At 37.2% G+C, this 25284-nt stretch overlaps 1 protein-coding gene across 1 annotated transcript in view; it reads left to right on the forward strand.

Annotated features, from left to right (window-relative positions):
* The window catches only part of LOC114356230 (uncharacterized), a 49089-nt gene extending 24529 nt beyond the window's left edge, over positions 1-24560 (forward strand). The window contains exon 4 of the mRNA XM_028309312.1: positions 24529-24560. Coding sequence (XP_028165113.1) covers positions 24529-24560 — 32 coding nt within the window. The remainder of the gene's footprint in view (positions 1-24528) is intronic.
* The last annotated feature ends 724 nt before the right edge of the window (positions 24561-25284 follow it).

A 25284-nucleotide genomic window follows, 5' to 3' on the forward strand; every position in this document is an offset into this window, starting at 1 on the left:
AGTTGGTAGAGAGTTTATATCTAGATCTTTATTAGGTCTCTACTAAATACATCTCTGGGCTTGTTTTAATATGATTTCATACTGCCAAAATTTTGCAAAATCGTGTTGTCTGTACTTAGTACCACTTTATTTATTCATCTATTTTTACTCAATATAGGAAAAGTCGAGAGCACATCAGCATTTAATAAAGTAATACATTTTTGTTAATACAAGATGTCACAGTGACTAACTTTATGCCATCGTTGTCTGTACAATTGACATGACCATGTCGATGTCGACCAGCCGGGATAGGATGCGCGCCGTGATATACTTTATCGACGTCAATATGTATAGTCGAAATCATTAAATGGCGTGATAACCGCTTGTCACAGATTAGGTACATAACGTCTCCTTCAACAACTAGGTACATAAAATGCCACAATATTATGATTTATATGCCAAGTCCGTACAAAATAGCAATATTTTATTACTCGCAGCTTTAAATATGCCAAAAAATTATTATCTCCGTAGCTAATCCCCAGAAGCTTTGCCAATCCTGATCCGTCAACCCTCAGCCCGGCCCCTTGATTTTTCCCAATTAACGGATCATAATTACAGGGCGGCACGTCGCGGATTTATGGCTAATCTCCGGGCGGGCGGAATTTTTGAGTTTCTTCCGGAAAAACAATCGCACCTGCTCTATTAAAGCCGGTGGTACACCTCCGAAGTCGTGATAGCGAAAAGATTAATGGCAAAAATTAAATTAAAAAAGGTGTCTTTTGTACTAAATAAATTAAAGTAGCCGTTATAAATCGACACATTTTAATGTTCTCAAAAGAGTTTTTAGGTACTTACATATTTTAGTAAGCATTTTACTCGACGACTGTCATGTAATTAGAAGAAATCCCAAAGAATACGTTGGGTAAATGGTTGGTTTTTTTGGCAGTCAAGCTTTAGATCCTGGCTACCCAAAATTCACAGCTGTGGGAACGAGAAGTGGAAATAGTCCTGTTGGGCAAATGTAAAAGTTTCATTCGATGTTCAGTGTTAGTACATGAATTAATAATTACTTCTTATTCTAGGTTTTCGCCCGCTAAGTACTAGCATCTAGCTAGAGTATAGATCGTTTCATCCACGAAGACGCGCCCCACCAATTTTTGGTCGAGGGAAGCGCGGGGTGCGAGGAGTTTGATCCGAGCAATCCGAGCGTCATTATTGCAGTGTGCGTGTGTGTGCACTCATGGATAATATAGCATGTACCGATAACTCTCGTACATAAGCGGAAGAATGGTGGGGCGCTTCTTCGTGGATGAAACTTCTGTTATAACAGACATGATGATCACTCGTCCATTTGTATTCTTGGGAATAATTTTATGTCTCTCTTGCTCGTTACAGTCAATTGAAAGACATGGGAAAATCCCAAAATACAGATATCAGAGTACATCTAAATATACTTCGCAGAAGTCTATAAAGCCTAATAAAGTCAAACACCGCAGTGGATTTACCGTCATCTCATTTCACTGTACATAATTGTGTAATATTTTGAGTTAACCAACCTCGGTTACCTTGTAAGCCGTGTCTTTATGTTATTGTTATCGACTCGGAACAGCCGGGGCAGTGTGCTTAATGGTTTCAGGATGGGTCCTACCTGCCCCGGCTGTCTAAATAATAATATACTAATCATAATAAAGATTTGAAATTAGACAAGCTTGTAAATTATATTTTTCGATGTTTATTATTTAAGAGTTTTAGTCATTTTGTGGTGTAAATGTCCGCTAGATGGGGCAGAGGGCATCCACAACAGTCCTGCACCGCGTTCGGTCTTGAGTTTCGCGTTTGATATCGCTCCAAGTCTTCCCGAGTTTGCTTGGCCGCGCACTGTAGCAGGCGAGGCGAAGAAGGCCAAGTTTGCTTGGGGCGGCTATGTTTGCGTTTTCCTTGGGGGTTCCAATCCAGAGCCTGCTTGGGGATGTGATAGGGGATCTCTTCGGAGAGTTCCACTTGCGGCGCTTGATCTGCTAGTCGATCGGAATTTCGTGCCAAGAGTTCGTCGTAATTGTGTAATATTTTGAGTTAACCAACCTCGGTTACCTTATAAGCCGTGTCTTTATGTTATTGTTATCAACTCGGAACAGCCGGGGCAGTGTGCTTAACGTTTTCGGAAGGGTCTCACCTGCCTCGGCTGTCTAAATAATAATATACTAATTATGTACCTAACGTGAATCATAATAAAGATATTAAATTAGACAGTTAAGCTTGTAAATCATGTTTATTTTTAAGGGTCATTTTGTGGTGTACAAATTACTAATAGGCCCGTTATCATTTCCAAGTATCTTTAGATTCGGTAGTCCTATTGCTGTTTATTGGGCTATTGTCGTCTTACTATAGTCAAATCATCATCACTTCTACAACAGTTCCTGTAAACTGTATTCCATTGTGTCTGTTGGACTGCTACATTTCTGATCCGTCATGATACCGTTGTGCCACAACACCCAAAGATAGGGTAAAGACTGTCTGTACCCTGCAGTGGTACATAAGATTTAATATATAACACAATTGGCCTACTTTGCACGGGGGTCACTGTCAATTTATTATTATAGGTCACACGAAAAACAATTATACACCGCCAAAACGTCAAACTCAAGAATAAATATCCTGTGTGAGTTCCGTTGCTAATAATAAAACAATGAGGTTAATTGTCTAGAACTAAATATTTCCATCCAATTACCATGTTACCTTCAGAAAGAATGTTCAGTCTTCAGTCATAATATTGTCTCGGCGAATAGCCGCAGAAGGGCTACTCCGAAACGCTTTTTACGTTCTCGTAGTTTCGAGTATATCTGTCACCGTCTCTCATACTGGCATCTCGCTATGCGTAAGAGAGATGACAACATTCGAAACTTCTAAAACGTTTTTGTCAGTAACCCTTGCAGAGTGAGGGCTGGCGAGAGGCACTTTGCATATTCAAACCCTCTCGATGCGGGAGGGCGACACTCCACCACGGCTTTTATTAAAATAACTATGTTTTTTGTCCCGTGTTAAAGTTACCTGAGGGATGGGGGAAGTGTTTGCGTGTTTTAGTGTAGTTCGTAGCCGTGAATCATAAAAGAGGGACTTTTTTAAAATTAGGTATTTTGTAGCTTTGAAACTTGACAAGATTCCATGTATAAATGAAAGGGGAAATGGTAAAAATCAAGAGGTGGGCAGTGTCGTAGATAAACCATTTTTAATCCTTTTCTTTGACAGATTTTTGTCGTTTGTCAAAGTTAAAGTAAGATGGTGCAACCCAGCCTTAGTATTTATACTCAAACTGCGTGAAAAAGTTTTTAGAATAACCTAATTAACCCTATTCTACTTGTTTCAGGTAAGGCTGATTACAATTTACTCGTACAAAGGAACAACACGCTCTTTGTAAGTACTTTCGTGAAACATTGTGATAAACTTTAGGTATACGTGTGGCATAAACTAAAATGAGTTTGTTATATCTGAAATTGGATAACACCTGGGTATAAACCTTGTTTAGTTTTACTTATTGATTGTATTTCGTTGCGGGCCCAATGACAGTTTTCCCCCGGGACACACTTCACCTTCACTGGCTGGGTTTTTATTGGCGGTCAAGCTGTAGATCCTGGCTACACAGGAGTTGCAGCGGTGGGAACGAGAGTTGGGAAAGTCCCGTTATTGATACATTCTAGACAATATTGCTTCCTTTCTCCGAAGAGTATTCCTGTAGAATAGGTAGTACCTAAAAAAGTCACTTCGTGTCGACAACAAACCCTGTCAACCAAAACTCCGCTACAAGAGTGGTGTTGTGACTTTAAATGATCAACTTGATGCTTGGCTTGTTTATCTCGGAATAATATCTTCACCAAGATATCCGTAGTGTACTCATCTGTAAACTATGCGTGTCTGATTAACATTTATGCCCAATACATTCGTCCAATTACAAGGCATACTAATAGAGGCTCAAGGGATCGTACGAGACCTATCGCCCGATCTAAAGTGCCCACTGGGACCGAACTAGAATTGGCACACGTCAAGATTGGCCAAGATGTGTACGAGTATAACTAACTCGATCTTGACCATCTTTCATACTCATACCAGTATTTGAAGATGAGTGAAAGAGACGCCGAGAGTAGAAGCATCTTAGTCTTACGTTAGAAGTGTATTGAATTTAGCATCAGTCCTCATGATATGACTAAAATGAATAAATACGCCAAGAGTTATGACAATACATTTTTCTTTGGCATTGTTCTAAGACAATGCGTTATGTCCAACAATAAAGCAAAGAATTATTGCAAAAAAATTGTTCACTATATTGAAAACTAACGATATTATAACATAATTTTAAACGTAAAATTTTCGCACGAAAATAAACACTCTAGTAAATAACTATACATTTTTATGCAAAACTTACGCCCATATTCAAAAACTATGCTTGCTTAAGTCGAACGCACAGCGTTGAATAGAGCTCTGTGATTGGTTCGTGACTCACTCTGTGCGTCCACGCGCACTGTGAGACCTTACAGTAATGTTTATGAATAAGGGCTTTAGTAATTTGGTGCCACATCAGGCCAAATGGTAGCTCAAAGTTCACGTATAACGATCACAAGCAGTAACTTGTTTTACCTTGATAATAATTAGTCCCAATTTTTGTTAGCTTTTGCACATCTTTCTGCTATGCTAGAGACTCTATATCGTTGCAAAATAAAACCTACCACCACAACATTAGAGCTCACAATTTTTAGCTTGATATGCCGTTATTCTTTACCCCTTTCCCCGTTATTCGTGCTCATCTAATATGTGTATCCAGGCCATAAAGCACACATTTTTCATCAGCCGAAATTGAAGCCAGGATGTCTGCTCTAATATTAACAGTATCGGGGCTGGATCTGTGCTGCCCGCTGCAAATGTTTAATTTTGAGCCGTTGTTTATATGGCCACACTGTGTTCTGTTTTGCTTGTGGAAGTGGAAAATTTTACGTGGACGTTCGAGAATTAATTTCTACGTTTTTCGTAGAGTTAAGTCACCTAACTGTACTTTTTGATTTAAATATCTTTCAAGTAACGAACCTTTCAAGTGCGAACAGCAAGGGACTGGAATTCACTGCCTGCTGCTATTTTTCCCGAACACTTTAATCCGGGCCTTTTCAAGGCGACAGTGAATAGGCACTTACAAGGCAGGTATGACTATGTACTATCCTAGACTGCATCTCACTTAACACCAAAAAATTTCCCAAGTTTTTGAAAAATAGAAATGCAAACCATTTGTGCCTGTCTGTGGAATATTAAAGCTGTAATAATATTATGTTAGTAGAATATGTGATATAATCTTATTATATCTCAGATCACGTTTGCCCCCAGTGACCCTATGACATTCACTGAAATTAACCCTAAATTATTGACATAAAGCGTCTAACTTAATTTAAACGAGACAATAAAAGCCTGGATTGTACAAAGTCTTACACAAACGAGCCCTCATGTGTCCTTCTTAGGGTTTTTGTTGCTAAACAAACGGGACCCGGGCGGGCCGGGTAATCCGGTGCAATCAACATCCACCCGGTTGGAAATCAACCGGAAAATTAACGAGGTTCAACCCACTTTGCGTTTAATTGTGGTTTGGTATTCGTTTTGTTAATTTTATGGTATTTTGTAATGAGAATTGTGGAATAATACGATAAAGGAGAGTGTACACCGGCTTGTTATTGCACTATTCGCATTCAAGAGGCAAACACAATTCCTGAGAACATTTTTGAATTCAAATAGCACCACAATATAAGTTTAGCTAGATGCACCTTCACTGAGAGTGCTAGAAGTGCGTTAAGTATTGTTTGTTATTCGCATCGATACGCACAAATTGTTTGGATATTCGCAAACGATTACTTAATGCGATTTTTAATTAGATTAGAAATCCACTTTACGGCTCATAGAATCTAAATCAAATCCAAATCTACACGTCCCATTTTTCATTTTCAAAAGGCAAAAGCCTTCGTCTATAAAACCCTTTGTTTTTTTATTAACTTTATATAAACTTGCACAAAGTAGAAGCTGCATTAAAACATGTTGCCTTATTTACTTTAACGGCTGAGCATTCCCCAAGAATGCGTTCTCCAATCTAGGTTTGTGTGCCAGGTGGAGACGAGCTGACGGAAACTGTCCGTCTCTCTCCCTCGTGGGTGTCTCGCTCTACCAACCCTTGGCTGGCGGCCAGGGCTCGGCAATATAAATGGAATGTCCTGGACAATCCTCCTAACAATAGTCACGGATATATACGGGTTATGTCATGGCACAGTGCGGGGAGAAAAGCCTGTTATGGCAAATAAATATTTATTATACTTATCGATTATTGCTCTCGATTTTATATAGAGAACGTCGAGTGATTATCTTCTGTTTGGTATTTAGCTATGGAAGACTTTTTATAAAATTTTCCACACCATGTTCAATTAGGTACTCAATATGCATGTGTCTTTAGTCAGTGGATTGACATGATTTATATTGGTCTCTCACGATCTCCGAGTAAAAATTAAATTCTTAGTATAGTTCTAGTTACGCACTTCCTAATTAATACTATTTAACTACTAAGGCTGAGTTGCACCATTTTACTTTAACTTTGGCAAACGTCAAAAATCTGTCAAACTCCATACAAAAAACACCGGTTAGCGTCAAAGTTACGGTCAAAGTTAGGTGGTGCTACTCAGCCTAAATGTAAGAAGTATTCTAGCGTCCACGTCTTGTCAGTGTCATGATTCGTTGGTACGTAGCCTCTTGACATTGAATGTAGGTATTATCCACATTTTAGTTTCCTGATTGTCTTTTATACTTATGTCACACTGACGTATGTATTTCAGATACCGACGTCCATAGTTAAGAATTTGGCCTGATAGTTCTGACACCACATTTGAAGAGACTGGCTGTTCTATTTAGGCTACGTCCACTATATCTTGGCTTCGGAAGGGTAATTGCGACAGTAATTTATTCCTCTAGGGATCGCCGATTGTATGCCTGTTCTAATTCAAATCTTTAAAGTATGCGCACACCGTTGATTTTTAGTTGGCCGATAGTTGTGCCCGATTTCAAATTGTATGAAGAATCGGCCAAATCGAATCGGCGTAGTGTGCGCACTCCCATACATGCCCATACTGATCAACTGCCCGACTAAACTATCGGCCGACGAAAAATCAACGGTGTGCGCCTACTCTTACGAGACTTGACCTACTGTCACAAGTTCAAATCAACTGTCACAGGCTGTCACAAGTTGTCACACATCTGAATAATTCTGATATTTTGTTTTCACGCGTGGGATAATTGGAAAAGGATGCTGATTTTTCGATGGAGGTCTACGTGAGGGTTCAAAAAATGAAAAAAAAAAGAAATACTTATTTTGAATTATTTAATGCCGTTTGTGTCAGTCTTCCATCGGGTAGGCATTTGGTAAAAACTGCGTTTAAAATCACATACCTAGTACCTACTATGAAAAAATTACGAACCTATCAATAGAAGAAAATTTAATAAAGTCAGAATTTAGACTACAATGTCTTAAGTGTACTATTGTGTCGTTTACTTCGTGCCTTATACATTTTCTTCATCCACAACGAGGAAGCTCTTGGTCTGCATCTCACATGATGGAAAGTGATGATCAGGCCGAAGGTGGAAGCAAACTTCACCCATGCAAAGTATCTATCTGCCTAACCCTAGGCGCAGACCGACGTTTAGTTGACCGATAGTTGGGTCGGGCTGTTAATCAGTATGGAGAATTGGAGATGTATGAAAGTGCGCACATTACACCGATTTGGTATCGGCCGATTCTTCATACAAATTAGAATCGGACCCAACTATCGGCCAACTAAAATGGGGCACTATGGGGGACACTGAAAACCAGTGTCGTGGCTTTCCTCACCGGGGGCCACGGCATATGCTAAGTGGGCTCCCATTGCGATGGGGATGGCACTGCTGAGTTTACTTTGTTTACCTCTGTCTTGTTTTCTTTTTTATTTACCTATTTTGTCTTTTGTGATGTCCATGGCAATAAATGTTTCTTTCTTTCTTTCTAAAAGTCGGTGGTCTGCGCCTAGGCTAATTGTGCACGTTTAGCTTCACCAGGCATAGAGTGTCATTAGTCCGCTAAAATTGGTAAATGCGAGTTAGTTCGGCACCTATCGGCCGCGAATTTCACGTGCGAGTGGCGTATAGGGTTGCTACCAACGGTTTACTTGGAATTTTGAATCAAAAATGTGTCTAGGTTTCAAAAAGTGTGTACTTCTTGTGAGAATTACTACACAGTAGCTTGTATAATATTAATGAAGATAAATTACGATGTGGTTCTCCAACTAAGTATTTTATACTGGTGAGTCACAATTCATAACTCCCCAGGGCCAAATCCTCCATTTGGGTCTTGGTAAATTAGAGAGAGTCGTTCTAAACGAGACGAAAGAACATAATTTTAAACCTCCATTTTAGTCTCGTAAACTCAATTAGTTCCAAATCGAATGAAAAGTACAATTTATTTATTTATTTATTGAAAAAGATACACCAACGACATATAATTTTACATACAACAATAATACAGTGTCGAGTAGGTACAATATTAAAATATATGCCTTTAAAATAATATGCCTTTAATTTTGAAAAAAAAATCAAATAAATTGAGTAGGCTAGCAAGTGGCATGTCTACAAAATCACACAACACTCACACAAGGTACATAAATTCCCTTCTGACCCACGACACTACTGGTAGTGTGATTTGGTAGTGCGGTGGGTCAGAAGGGCATAAATTGATTGGTGTTTTGCAAAATTAATAATCGACAACCCTAATGCCTTCCGATGCGCTAACGACGCGGGCTGGCCGCGCGACGCAAACATCCGAATTTGATTCCGATTCCAATCTGCCGCTCAGTGCATAGACAGGGCTGTCAGCTCGGAAAACTGATGTTCAGGTGATGTCATTCTATTGGCAAATACGTTTAGGAGTTGAGGATTCAACGTCAGATGTAAAAAATGTAGTTTTTACATACAGAACAGAGATAGTCTTGCTTCAAACGATGATATTTTTCTTCTTGGAATAAAAATGGTGTTGAAATGAAGGAAAAAGTATAGCAAATCCAGGCAACAACACAGAAACTTAAAAAAAATAACTCTAAATATTCATCTTTCATGCCAGTTCAGCCAATACATTCGCCTGCACAAAATGAGAAATTTCTTTTAAGAACCATTGTCTTGTCAAGGTCGAAGTCATAATTTTGCAGTTGATTTATCTGCTTGCGTCTGTATATGATACATTTCATTTTCAAAGAGTACCAACCCTATTCTCATTAGATAACGCCATCTATTGACCGCAGAATGGACTAATCCGTATTCCATACCGCCGGGGGCGGAGCTATAAATTGCAAGTGCGATCGTACGAGTTAAGTTGTATGCGATATGTAATCTAATAGGGTTTATGACTCTATGCAGCGAATGCATCATAGTATTAAATATTTGCATATCTTGATTGAAAGTGTTATGATAAGAACCAACCAAGTCTTGTTGCAATAATTTTATGCATATCATTTAAGTCGATGACATTCTGTACATAAGTGCAGTCATAAGAAACTCATACATATTGACATAAGAAACTTATAAACAAATGCCCTATAAAGCACTTTTTTTTATTAATATCTTAAACTTACATCTTAAACTTAACGGCCATACCAAAAGCAGTTTGATCAATGCAAGTTTCGTGCCGAAGCAAAAAGTTTTCTCAAAAATATGTTTTTGGAGTTAGCAGGTTTTACATGTCTTTCCGTATACTTTATGACGTAGCAAAGTTGACTCCATTTATTAGCGAAGAACACGGTCAATTCCACCGCGAACACATAACTTGTTGTAAAGTTTTGAACATTTTCTTGGGGTAAACAGTATCTATTGAAAAAGTGTCAGTAGGCTCACCTCGGTAGATAAGAGGTTAAACCATGACATTAACAAAATATTCTACCTTTTTTCAGAGTTCAGACCTCATCTGAAAACATAATTATTTATTTTTTCAACTCAAAATGTTGGGCTGATAGGACTATAATTATTATGTCCTATAAGAAGGACGGTCGGGTCATATTAAAGAGGATCCAAAACTTCCGTGAGCGATAGGCGCTACGAAGATGCAATAAGTTACATGTAAAGTGTAGTGATGTAGGTTCCATCCTTGCAAGACACAGAAAGGGTTTAAATAGATTTGTGCCATGAACTATACCTATAAAAAATATGCAGAATTACAATTAATATCTACAACTATTTTTATTACTAAGAAATAAATTCATTAAAGTCTAACTTGAGTCACTAGTCTAAGTTGATTAGCACTGACAGTTAATTTGAGTGCACACTTATCTTTACCATCCCTATTAAAGTCATCATTTAAGGCTGGGTTGCACCATCTTACACTAACAAACGTCAAAAGTATATCAAACTTCATACAAAACACACCGGTTATCGCTATATTTACTGTTAAAGTTAGGTGGTGCAACTCAGCCTAAGTCTTCTGCATTAAACTCAACTGTGGTATCGCCGAACCGCAAAATCGAACAAGTGTACTTTGAGGCTATAAAATTATACCCTCAGGAAGTTAGGTGAGGGATGAGACGACCCTGCCACCCTCCTACCTTACAGGGAAGTTTATGACGGTTTTTTTCGGTTAGTCGTCTTGTGTACCACATAGAATACATAACACATACAAATACATAGGCACATTTGCCATTTGTAATTTAGGTTATTAAAGAGCCTGACATTTGCAACAAAATTCTAGCCATGTTGTGGACTAAGAACATGTAAAATATCGTTTTAAAATTAACTCACTGAGCAGAATTGTAATGTTCTTACATTATTATTTCAATAAACATGTTCTAATACAGTTTCAAACGAATCTGTATATTCGCAAACTTTAGGCTTTACATTGTAAGTTATAAGTATTTAAAAAGCACCATTTTTACTCACGATAATTTTATCTTACTTGAATAAAATATAGACTGAATAAAGAACGCTAAAATTTATTCCATCCATTCATGCCAGCGGATCTTATGTCTCATCCATTTATATAAATCTTTTCAGAAAATTCACTCAAGTCTGAAAAATATGCGGCCAAGCGGACGTCTTCAAACTATCCGAGCTATACTTGCGAATTGAGAAAAATAATTGAAATACTTTCTTCCATATATCGGGTGATCGTAGCAAAAGCTTATTCTGCTGTTAAACAGCTACACAAATAGTAGAACGAAACAGAACAATACATTAATTGGTTACTGGCTGTGACCGCGACTTCGTACGCGTGAAAATAGTTTTAACAATATTTCCCGTTTTTGCAACCTTTTTCTTTATTGCTCCGTCCCTATTGATTGTAGGGTGATGTTATATAGCCAAAAACCTTCCTCGATAAGTGGGCTATCCAACACAAAGTTATTTTTCAAATCGGACCAGTAGTTTCTGAGATTAGCGCGTTCAAGCAAATAAACAAACTTCAGCTTTATAATATTGGTATAGTTAAAAATAATTGAAATACTTCCTTCAATATATCGGGTGCTCGTAGCAAAATGCTTATTCCGCTGTTGAACAGCTCTATAGGTTATTTCAAAGCGAATTGAATGCTTTCGCTCTCATTTAAAAATTCAATGCTGCACACGAACCGTGGAGAAGTGAGAACAGCTAGTCTGAAGTAGAGGTAATACTGTTAGTTTTTATCTACTTTAAAGTGGAAAATGCTGTAAAAGTTTCAAATACTTACGTACTCGTAGCTGGTATCTTTTAGATCGTTTTGCTCAGTTATGATTGAAGCTGAAGAGTATGTTAAGATATTTAAGTTTTAAATGTTTTGAATTGAATGACTCGAATTGTTTTGTCTCTAAGCGAATATTCCGTTCTTCAGGAGACACCTTTAGGTAATGCTTAAAACAAGCGTGCCCGAACAACTCAAAATAAGCATTATCAATATTAGCAATGTTTCGACACACATGCAATAATGGTATGCTTTTGTTCTACTAATGAGCATGTGTAATCTATCTTAAACCTTCAGTCTCTTCTTCTGCCTCGCCTTATCCCGTTACGCGGGGTCGGCTTACCCGATCATGCGCCGCCATTTGATTCTATCTTGAACGACTTATACTTTCATGCCCTTTTAGACATTCGTCATCCAGGCGGTTTGAAGTCTTCCTCTTTCCCTCTTTTTGATCGTCTGGTCTTCTCATAACGTGAACTTTCAGTCTCTGATGCTTGAATGGTTTTCTCTATTTGTTTCTCACTTTGGAATTTGTTAACATTAGATGGCTCTTCTCATTTAGCTGTGCCAACAGTTTGTGATCTTGTATTCTGTGAGCGGACAGAGCTAAGGCAGCCGTTGTTCTCTGTTATTTACTTATCTATCGCTCTCCCAACGAGTTGATTCAATTTATTATTTCTTTTAATTTCTGACTTCCATCTGGAATTATTTACGTTTCATTTTACAGTAATTGCCGTTTCAATTTATGTAGAGGGAACAAATGATTGGAATAAAAATAACCGGCATCTAATTGAGTTTAGAGCGTGCGCTAGATTTTCTGTTTATTATGAATTCCATGTTCATCATACCAATCATACTTCGTAAATGGGCAGTAGTTTATTTTAAAAAACAAGGCTTTTAAATTAATTAAAGTTACATATATTGTTCAGACAACATTTTCTTTCCATTTGATTGTGTATGTATGTCTTGTTAGCGATTTAATAAATAAATAAATAAAACCAGAAAAAGAAAGGAATTAATTCCAAGTTTGAATTTAGGCTAACAATATTCCATGATATATCACTAACAACAGTAGTTCTCAATAAACCCCATAAACATAACTGTGTGCCTCCAAATTTTAGTAAACCGCATAGTTGTACGTAGTTAGTTAACTAAGCTGAAAGCTATTGTGGAACTTGGCCGTTGTGTGCCGTGCGCTTTGTGTTATGTCCATTATTAGTTCGCAGACACGTCAATTAGACAGCCATTGTGTTCAGATGATACATAAGTTGTAAGCTTGTTATGCAATGGTATGCGATTCATCTGATGATGATAAGCATTTGTAATGATATTGCCAATCTTACTAATATTATTATAGGTAGTGTTTACCTAAGTCTGAGAAGACATGGGAGTTTTATGTCGGTTTTTGGAAGGATGACGCCCGAAATTAAGGCTGGGTTTCACCACCTTACATTAACAGTAACTATAACCATAACCGGTGTATTTTGTACGGCATTTGACTTACTTTTGTTAAAGTTAAAGTACGATGGGACACTCCAGCCTTTGGCTGAGTTTCAACACCTTACTTTAACCGTAACTATGTATTACCATAACTGATGCTTTTTTAATTTGACAGACTTTTGACTTTTTTTAGACTTAAGTAAAGTTAGATGGTGCAACCCAGTCTAGACTCTCTGTGACAAACCGATATTAACAGGATTGAAGCAGCGGGCAAAAGTTAGTTTTACTAATATACTATTCCTTTGTAAATACTATCGACCCTTTAACCTTGCTTATGTATTCTAGTTAACCTTTCGTTAGTTAACTGCGCCCTTAGCGTATTGTATAACTTGGTCGAATAATAGAGTTAGTGAATCGTGTGATGGAGCGCCAATTTAACCTTTTGTATGAGAGATGGGCACACTGTGTTTGCGTATGAAGCTGAAAGTACTATAAAATTATGCTAAATTAAATGTAATTTGGATACTAAAGACAGTACAAAGAATTGGTCTTCCCGTACATGTCTTAAAATAATACCATTATAGAATACTAGCTGTGCCCGCAACTTAGTACGCGTGAAAACCCGTTTTCGCAACATTTTTCATTGTTGCTCTGTTCCTATTGATCGTAGCGTGATGTTGTATAGCCTATAGCCTTCCTCGATAAATGGGCTATCTAACACTGAAAGAATTTTACAAATCGGACCAGTAGTTCCGGAGATTAGCACGTCCAAGTAAACAAACAAACTCTTCAGCTTTACTTATAATATTAGTATAGGTTATACGAACATCAGGCCTTCCTAATCCGTCTGATCAGCATGGCGAGTGTAGATAAGATCCTCTATTTGCCTGTGCTCTAGTAAAATAAATATTATTGACGGGATTGACCTTAATTTCGAGTTTCCGATATTTCGGCACTGTTGCAAGCGTCATGATCACGGAGTAACTGTTACTCCGTGATCGTTCGAGCTGATCGTGGTCGATCGTGACGTTGGAGGCTTAATGATCTGATAATAATGACAAAGAAAACCACTTATATTTTCAGTCACTACAAGGTATTACAATCTGTATTTGCTAGTAGGAAGAACAGGAGTACCAGATCTTTAATTTGATAATTGATGACATCCGGGCATCCACCAATACATTTGAGCCATCAACGAAAATAATAAGTGCCCAATTTTTATTCAGGCGTAATTTCATTAAAACGCTTTTAAATGACGCAATTTAAGCAAACGGATATTGCGTGAAAAGTTAAACATTCCGTCAATACCGCAACGATTCCGGACAATAAAAGCGGGCCCTAAAAATATACCGGAAAACATAAAGGTCACAACATTGAGGTAACAGGATTGACCGGAAGCAAATTACTTATGGAAACAAAACCGGGCGGACCACGAGATGGGGAGGGACTTTAATCGAACGGTACTGAAACTGGATGAGTAAACTCTGTAATGATCATTATCTGAATAGAGTTTTCTTCCTTGACATCTTTTATTTCTATCTAATATCATTCTTGTGTATAGCCTGACCAGGAACATAAAAACCCTCGCCATGTTGCGGAAAACTAATGGTACTAATTTCTTTTAATGGCAACAGTAACTGAAAACTTCATTGACATGTCACCTTGCATGTCAGTCTATTGCTGTCAAAGTGTAAACAAACTATATTTTAAATGCGCGCAATTGATTTTGTGTATTAAATTGCTAAAATATTTTTATAGTCGTGAAAGAAAAGTGGTTCACAATGTGTTAAAGTATTTGTCGAAGAGAAATACTAAGGGTTCGGACAATATTTTCATTGAATAATGTTTTCGACAAAGGTTGTCAAATTGACTGACATGTTTATCGTATAGTACAGTCCACTATGAAAATTAGCTGTGGTTGGTTTCAACTACCTATTTTAAAGTTTTTTGTCACTTTCTAAGTGTTGAATTTTATGGAATTGGGAAAGAAGTACCGAGTTTAAAGCGTTCATGAGCAGACATTACAGTTGGATATTCAAGTTCTGAATTTTATTATTGATGAATAATAAAATAAATCCTACTAACTCCATTGATGGTTTCATTTAATTTATTTAAACCAGGTTACCTATAATAATATTTTTTCGTTAATTTATGAAAATATCAAATTAGCCCGGAATCCTGAATCCTGATACATAAAGTTATCCTATTAATTTAACACAGGTACGAATGTACTCAGTGTTGCACTATCAAATGCAATTGACGCGCCTCTAGGCCAGAGTTTTTATGTTCCTGGTCAGGCTATAATAATATCACAGTGTTTGGAACAAAACTCCTACAAAACGGTCTGACCGATTCTTATGAAATTTTAAGTGTACTTGTATTCAGTAGGTCTGAGAATAGAATGTAAACTATCTTTCACGCCCCTAGGTGCAAAACAACATATGCTGGATCAGCTAGTTTCGTTACGAGATATATTTTAAAGTAGTATTCATCTGGCAGCGATTACTTTTATCAATTCTTATTCACATAACACTTTTAATAAAGTAAGCGTAAGCCTACTTTTTATTGACACATCTTATAGTGCGTATTACTACCACAACGATTGTATAAAATATGCATTTGTTTCCCTGACGTGCAAACAAAAATTGCTTCCGACTGCTAAGTAAGTTGCCAATTCACTAGTCATTCACAAAGAATTGACCTAAATCTGTATAAAATCAAACGCCTCACGTAATACAGGGTGGCGGAGTTACAGAATTACGGCCCAGAAGCCATTAGGACTGCGCCGTCGGATTAAAAACTGTAATTATTAATACATCAGACGGCCGCATTATAATAAAGATTTCCGAATTTTTATGAGGGTCCCTAATTGAATTTTAATTCGGAAAATAAATGTTCGCCGCCAAGAATGGGGTTTCAGTCTGGAAGTGTTGTTGTAATTTTGAAAGGAAATGTAAACTAAGTATGTCGATAAAAGTTGCAGTGAAATATTATAATTATTCACGCATTGCATGGACTATTTATGTCTGCCTTATTTGTATGGGCTTATTTTTTTATCGAGTTTTGAAGAAGTTTTTATATAAATATGATAACAAATTACCCTAGTGTTATATTTATTTACAATCCAAGGATTTAAACCTTACCTTAATTCTATTTACACCCTGTATAATTTTAATTAACACTGCAAATGGCTACGTTTAATTAATATCTCAAAGCAGGCGACGACAGCATCACTAAGTGATCCGAGCTACCAAATGCTTTCGAAAAGCTCAAATTTCATACTAAGAGTACTGGGAAAATAGCAAAAATGTTCTGAGAGCTCGATTTTATCGTAGCAAGTTAGACGGGAAAGGCAATATAGAGATGAGAATTGCATTGAAAAATATTTGGTGCTCAGTAACACAACTTTCAATAATATTCCTTATAATAAAACCGGTAAAAAAGAAAACAAGTAGTGTGTGAATAAATAAATAACCCACTGTCGCTAGATTACTGTGGTGTACACATTTAGCTTACCAAGAGGGGTTAGCAGGACTATTACTATTCTTTAAAAAAATGTTTGACACAATATCATAGTCTGTTTATCTAAAAATTATGATTCTATGAGTTAAGTATACAGTTGTTATTACTCCAGACTATCAAAATCAAATATAATTTATTTGTATTACCTATACGGTTTTATTGAAAAATCACACATATTAAAACTACCGATAGCTTGATACCGTCGTCCACACTAAAATAATGAAGTCTCCATCCACTTGAAATTTACATCATATTTCCAGCTTCTAAAACCATCGATAAGCTTCACTCCTCATAAAGAAAACATGGCGTCTTCAAGCGAGCGAATAAATCTCCACTCGACTCCTAAACTGCATCAAATATGTAGTTTTGAATATTCACTTGCGTCGCGATCGGGAAAGTTAAGGCATAAAATATAAAGCAACACTCACCTTGCAAATGCTACTTTTGCAGAGCAAATAAAGCTATTTGATTCTTAGTGAAAACTCTACCAGTCTACTGGATGTTTAAGGGTAGCCGTAGGTATACCCAACATTGATGAAACAAACAGTAAAAGCGTATGTATTACACTTGAAAATTTCGACGGGTTCATCCAGTGTCTAGGTAGCTCAGTTGGAAGAGCAGTTGCCCGGCAAGCGGAAGGTTTTGAAGGCGGAATTTTCATACCTAAAGTTTGTTTGTTAGATAACTATCACATTTAAAAGTTGAAGGATAGGGCACACCCTGCACAACGTATAATGGGCTTTATTAAACGATCAACTGCAGGGCACACAATATTTGCCTCAAACTGTAGGTAGGGTGGTTTACGCCATACCTACTACCACTACCACATAAACCCAGTGTCCAGGTTTAACGACTAATAACCATAGAGGGTTAACCAAAGCCAGTAGTAAGTTTTAACGTGCTTTGCGAAGCAAATTAATGCTTTTGAAGATTTCCGCTAAATATTTTCGGAATAGTCACCCTTCAATTACCGCGGCATATAGTTTTCTTAAAATTGAGCTACAAGCTCCTCGCTGAGCTATATTCACCTCCTCCACTAACGGGACTATTCCCACCACCTGGGAACGAGAGGTTGGAATAGTCCCGTAGTACACAGTGGAATGTTTTAATAATTTTTTTTTTTTATCCACAACGAGGAAGCTCTTAGCCTGAATCTCACCTGATGGTGAGTGATGATCAGGCCGAAGGTCGAAGCGAGCTTCACCCGGAATCCTCAACCACGGAGGAACTGGCTATCTTACCTCTAACTGCCGGAACACAACAATGCTGTTAACTTTGTTGTTATGGCGACAGACTTAGGTAAGATGGTGGTAGCTAGCCAGGCGGACTTAGAACAAGCCCTACCACCAACCAAACCGAACAGAAAAATCTGCCCCCACTGGGAATCGAACCCGGGACCTCTGTGTCTGAAGCAGGTGGTCTTACCACTAGACCACAGAGGCGGTTAAAATGACTATTGGCTATCAGCCACTAGTATGTTTCAGTAAGTTGATCCATTTATGCATTTACAAATTGATGTCAAACAATTTCTACGTTTTACGACTCGCTGTCGGACAGCATAAAAGGGTAACAGCTTTAATAAAATTGTCTGCTACCCGCTAGCAAAATAGTAAAATTGTGTACGAATATGTTGTTCCGAAAGTGGTTTATTTGCTTTATGGCCGTTAACAATGTACAGTCAACTATGATGTCAGCTATAAAACGATAAAGTTCCATTTTGTGGATGAAAATTAATGCACTGTGTTAAGAAAATTAAAGCTACATGGCACTGAAACAGTGTTTGAAAAGTTATGATATTTCTGTTTCATTTTAGATTTTTTATGCATGACACCTAGGATGGTACATATCTGCCCTTGTCTATTTAGATATTTTATTGAATTTACTGACAGTTTTGTGTTAGACGTCGACACTGTCTTATCAATCTTTAAAGACATACAGACAGACTGACTCTCGAATTTTTATACAATATTCGTAACTTAAGTTTTCTTGTATTCCAATAAACATGTGGTATTTTAAAAATATTTTTTGTAAGCGACACCATGATAGGTACTCATGAAGTTTTCAAATCCAATGCCAACAAAGAAATATTTAAAACGTTGCCACCAAAGAGCTATCCAGACAAAATATGCTTTTGGAACATTTCGCCCAAACTCGTTATTACGGGAAGTCTGTAAAAATCCCAACCAGCAGTCAAAGCGTGCCGCGAAATCCACACGAAATTTCCAGAAAGCACCCTTAATTTGGTTAATCGTCGAATGGCATGTAGCCAAAAGAGAAGAGCCAATACATTTCAGCTGCACAGAGCGAATAAAAAACCACTAGCTAGACAAAGAGGCACTTAAAATGTCCACTGAACATTTTCTTACTAATCACAGATGTGAAAGTAATATCTTTGGATCTTGGGGCACGGTAGAGCCCCGGCAAAACGAGCCAGATGAAGCGAGAGAGCACTGCCAAATATATTAACTAAGGTGTAGAGTTAGAAGCTTGTCTCGACAAGATCTGATAGCTTTTTCACAGTGCGAGCCAAACGGCTCGTCATAGCAACATTTTACATGAAAATGTTTTTAGTGGGATGTGACTTTTCCCACAATTTTAAAACAAAACGATGCAACTTTTGTATGAAAGATTGTAAAAATTCAGGCAGTATTTATTTGCCGTGTTTTATGAAGCTTATAAGAGCTAATCTATAAATACACGCCTTTACAACTTCAATGACTCACCGCTAACGAGTACATTGGAAAGTACATACAGCGAATGTGTTGTGTCTGTCCTATTTAGGCTGTGGGCGATAGTAAAAGCGATGCAAGGAGTTTCACAGAACCCTGCGAGTTACAATATGATTACCTTCACGAGTTTCCTTCGGAATACTTCAACGGAACCCTATAGGAAATAATAGGCCTACGGTATTGAAATGAAAAATGAACTTACGCTATTACTAGTCTGCCAACACATTTTGAATTCTTTGAAGTTTCATTCGTTTTGTAGTGCATAAACGTATGAAAGTCTTGTGTCAGACATAAACAATCTACACTGAAAAAAGATAAATGACTAGCTTTCCGCTTGCGGCTTTGCCCGCGTGGAATTTCGTCTGTCACAGAAAAACTTTATCGCGCGCGTTTCTGCTTCAAAAACCGGGATAAAAACTATCCTATGTCCTTTCCCGAGACTCAAACTATCTCTATGCCAAATTTAATCAAAATCGGTTCTGTGCTTTAGGCGTGAAAGCAGGACAGACAGACAGACAGAGTTACTTTTGCATCTATAATATTAATATAGATTAAAAAAAAATACCGATTGGCGTAACAAATAATAACAGTGTCATCTGTAGTGGAATCCGTCGTTTTTCAGCTGTTTTTGTTATCACCAAAGCTGTTAGCAACCTTTTTAAGAAAGCAGTGACTTGACTTTAGTAGTACGTTGGTTCCTATATCGCTCAGATTAAAAAATTCGCTCGGCATTAATCTGCTTTATAAGCTTCATTTTTTCCCTTATTCACAAACTCCTGGTTCCGATTAGCCTAAACCCAACTAATTATATTCCTTATCAAGTGGCGTAAACGCGGGTGCGTCATTGCCACTTACATTTCATGCCGCTTGCTTTGTTGTACTCGTATTAGCCGGTTTTTTGCGTCTCGAAAAGGGAATAATGAGTTCTTTTTATGTTTCCCTCCATAAGTGAGATGTACAGTCGACCTAATAATACCTAAACACCCAAATACCTCTTATCCACGAGGAAACTCGGTTGTTGAGCACTGAAAATGTACACAATTTCTGCCCGAAACTGTACCCCCATTATCCTTATCGTCTCTCCCAAAATATTACACCGTTTTGTACGGGAAATATCTATAAAATGGACCAAAGTGAAATCGTGCTCCGATTTCTTAAGCTTTTAATGCGAGAATTGGAATGATGGCGCGTTGGAGTTATATCATCGGATTGTGACGTTTCGTTGACAATATTCGAAGCTGAATTTTCTTTTCGTGGTCTTATTTTTGTGGGGAACGGAGTTGAGATTAGGATTCAGTTATAGGTATTTTCTCTATAAGTACAATCTCAATACCTGAATAATTTATGACACAACCAGCAATGCAATCTTCTTTCTAAATCTCAATCAATTATCTTTACACCGACATGAGCCTAATGCCAAAGACTTTGGCACTCCTAGCAACCTTATGATGTAGGTAAGAGACATAATAATCACGGGATCAATACAATTCCAGTACCTAAAGCAGTCAAATGATTAAACTTAGATAACTATTGAAGTTTTTTGAGGATGAAGTTCATTTTCACCTTCAGCCTTGTCGTTACTTTCCATCATGTGAGATACAAGTATTAAGTATTGAGTATTGAGCTTCTCCGTTGTGGTTAAAAAGAAATCTAAAGAAGCGGCGGGGTTACTCCAAAAAAACGTTATCCGAAACTTCCAATGCTGTGCGACGGTGTCAAATAGACCCGAAACTAACGCAATTCTCAAACATTACTATGAAGTCTCACTGTGCGCGTGGAAGCACAGAGAGACACAAACTAATCACAGAGCACTATTCAACGCTGTGCGTTCGATTTGCTGCTTCACTTAAGCATCGTTTGTGAATACGGGCGTAAGTAAACAACTTTCTAGTTCTATCTTGGCTAGGTCTCGTCGCATCTATCACGCTGCACAATTACGTGGGGGATTAGTGGCTGAGATTGCAGGCCACTACGTATGGCTCAGCCAGAATCGATCAAATTAATAACAGTTTTACTGCGGTTTCAGTATACGTAGTGATAAAATATTTGTTCTGCAAATATTGTCAATTTGCTTACGATTTTTCATTCAAGTTTGAATAAACAAACAAAGTTCATTACGGACCACGGAAATATGTTTAGCTTTTCTAAAACCTTTCAATCCATGTCAATATCTGTTAAATACACAAGCTTATTTCGGCAATCAGTTACCAACCAAACTTGGAACACACGAGTTGGATTGTATTTTTTTCATAAAAGTAGGTAATACATTTGTTAAAACTTTTCAAAAAGAGAGTTAAAAGTAAATTCGTCAAAAAACTCGTAAATTTTCCACAAGAAAAATTTTTATATGAAAAGTGTCGAATTCACACATGATTTTCCTTGTGATGAGTCCACTCTGTGCCAAATAGACAAAAACAAATAAACATAATACGAGTATAATTCATTTCTGATACGTAAACTTAAATAGGTTTTTAAATTACAAAATATTAACTTTCCCATAAGTATTCCACTGATGTAAAGCCATTATAAGAAAACCAAATGAAACCGAATAATGTTCAGAATTTATTTCATGTCCCATTTCTATGCAAATGCAACACTTCAAGAATAGGGTTATCGCACAATTGTACTTTGAATTCTACAAAGCGAGCTTTTTAAAATTCTCCACAAAGAACAAAAGCGTAGAAGGATAATGATCTATGTTAAATAGATACGCTGATATCGGCCTGTGTATGCAATAAATTGCCTACTTCGTGTTATACAGGGTGTTAGGTAAATGGGTATATGAGCCGACACTAGCCCATGTTAACATGGGCATATAAATGGTATGTAGTACGAGAGCCCACGACCAAAACCATGTGTCATAGCAATACGGCAAAAACCCTATAAAATCGTTAGATTGTATCATTCTGAACCCGACTAAGTGTGTAGTAACGGTCGAAAGTGTAGCAACTGAGTAGGAGGCCATTTCTGCTGTGTCAAAAAAAAAAGACAGTCGGTATTATAATAGCAATACGTCTGATAGTGAAAATGTACATAGATTCTATAATTGTATTACGAAAAAGTTTGTTTTCAGACATTTTGCGCGTAGCATAAAGCCTGTGCGCATTTTTGAAAATGTCAACAAATTTAGCCGGACTGTATCATAGCAATACGGATAATTATTTTTTTTAACTTTTCGTATTGCTGCCATGATTACCAAAAACCTGTTTTCAGACACTTTAAGTGTATCAAAAAGTTGTATGATAGAGAAGGTGCTACACTTAATTTGTCTGACATAAATTTTTTGCACATGTTGACAACTTATTTTATCATGTCCAACAATTTTCAGACATATTGCTATGATACCGATCGGTAAAATTTGTTAACATTCTCAAAACGGTCTCAAAATTTAATGCGTTCACATTTCCGTCTGAAAATTGTTTTGTTCGCATCAAATAACCAAAATTTACTAATAAAAAAGATTTTCGTATTGCTATGAGACATTTTTTTTTGTCTCATTTTTAATTTTTTTAAGTGATTTTACGGGTTTGCGCTACACCACTAACGTCTGAAAATAATGTTTCCGGTATCTCAGAACTATCATTCAACTACAGTCTGCAAATCAGACATATTGCTATGATGCAGTTCGGTAAAATTCTTTGACAATTTTGAAAATTCGGTCAGATCAAACGCTACGCGGAAAATGTCTGATATTGGTATTTTCGAGTTCAGGATAATCGTATCTATCGATTTGATGCGGTTTTGGCCGTATGGCTATGAGACAAAAATTTTGGTCGTGGGCTCTCGTACTAATGGTGAAGTCAGAAAATTGATATCTTCATTTTAATTATTTTAATTTTCATACAAATACGATTTTATAAAATTTATTTTATACGAAAATTAAAAAAAAATGATGATATCAAATTTCTGACTTCACCATACCATTTATATGCCCATGTTAACATGGGCTAGTGTCGGCTCATATACCCATTTACCTAACACCCTGTATAGGACTTAATTTTTCTTTTGTGTGTAAAAAGAAAATTTGTTGGCCAGAGCCAATCGGTATTTAACGTTTACAAAAGAGCCACATAAACTTTTGTGATACAGACGAGTAAGGAATGAAAGAGAATGCATGAATGAGATCATTCAGAGTAATAAGATTTTGATATGATATGATAGATTGGCATAAAACGTGGACCCCAAAGCCAATCGCGGTAAACTAGTAATCTATACTTATAATAAATCTGTAGAGAGGCAATTCTGTACATGAAATATATTTTCAAAATAACTATCAGGGGGTGATTAGTGATCGATACTGATGCCAAAAAAGCAATCAGTAAAATTTTTGTCTGTCTGTCTGTCTGTCTGTCTGTATGTTCCTTATAGAAACAAAAACTACTCGACGGATTTTAATGAAACTTGATACAATTATTCTTCATACTCCTGGGCAGGTTATAGTATACTTAGGAGTATCCAACGGGAATTCGCGGGAAAATCCTTTTATATGAAAAATCTAAACCACTTAAGTTAGACGCTTGAAATGTGGCAGGTACCTTAGTAAACTTAAAGCTTAGTTACAACAGGATATTGCAAAATTCCCACAGGAACGGGAGTTAGCGGGAAAAATATTTGTATGAAAAAATCTAAACCGCGTAAGATAGATGAAGGGGGTAAAACGGGATCCACGCGTACGAAGTCGCGGGCGGCCGCTAGTATTAAATAATCTTTTTTGATTTGGAGCTAACCTTCAATTCAACACACAACAATAATTGTAGACACCTGAATACTTAGGTATCTTCTTCATAGGGTTGTTACAAAGATCGCCATAGGTCAAAACATAAGAGTCAAAATCTCCAAAGCACTGCACGGATCTACGGATCACGCAAGAATAAATCCTTGGGGGAAACCTTTGCCCAGCAGTGAACATCATTGAAATGCTTCTACACTTTTGTCGTTAACAGCTTAAAAGATTATTTATTTGGTATGAAAAATTGTATAATAATACACTTTTTCGCGCCATTCATTATATGGATAAAAACCATGGCGAGGTGTGAGTGTAAAGGATCGCGAGTGAACATGCAAATGATATTTATAGTTTGGTTTATTGCGCTTTATGTTAATCCATTTTGTTTTTTGTTGCAGGTAAGTGCAAAGTGGAATGGAGCAAGCGGTAATGGGTTTGAGGATCAGGTGTTTGCACTTCGTCGAAAGCTTTTGGTGAGGTTGTAATTAAGCATTTTATTAATTCACTCGTAGTAAAGTTAAAAATTGTAAAATTATTATTGTTACTGGTTTATTCCGGCTAATCTCCGAAACAGCTGAACCGACTTTGATAGGAATTTCACTGGAAGATAGCTATAATAAGTAACATTTAGTTACGTTATGCACACTAACAGCAGTGTCAATTTGTATGACACTGCAGTCACCACTGCACCAATGCACAGCACCTGTTTTAATAAAAGAAAACAAAAAGCAACTGTTTCTCATATGACCACTTTTCTCGGCAAAATGCATCATTTCAAAATATGCATTCTACAACAATAATCTTATTACATAACCGCTGCATAACATTCCCCGAATCCTCTTGAATATGTAAAAGATTTTCACGCAAACAATGAGTGTAGTGAAAAGCACACATCCCAGCCGAACGTACTCGAGTTGAAATCAGATAGGCCCTTGAGTGTAATCAGATATAGCCTGGCGTGTGGCCAGCAGTGTACGCTGGCTAAAGGACGGCCAAGCGCGAGCCTGGCGAAATTGGGGTGTTATGACGTAATACTGTGGTTATGACGCTACAAGTATTGTGCCAACGCGAGAGATATGAACGCCAATGTTTTTGGTATTATTGTTGAGGTTCTATATGTGGATAAATTCGGGCTTAAAGTTTAGATTTGTGAA

This window comes from Ostrinia furnacalis, unplaced genomic scaffold (assembly GCF_004193835.3).
Source record: "Ostrinia furnacalis isolate ACB-3 unplaced genomic scaffold, ASM419383v2 OfSCF2702, whole genome shotgun sequence".
Lineage (NCBI taxonomy): Eukaryota > Metazoa > Arthropoda > Insecta > Lepidoptera > Crambidae > Ostrinia > Ostrinia furnacalis.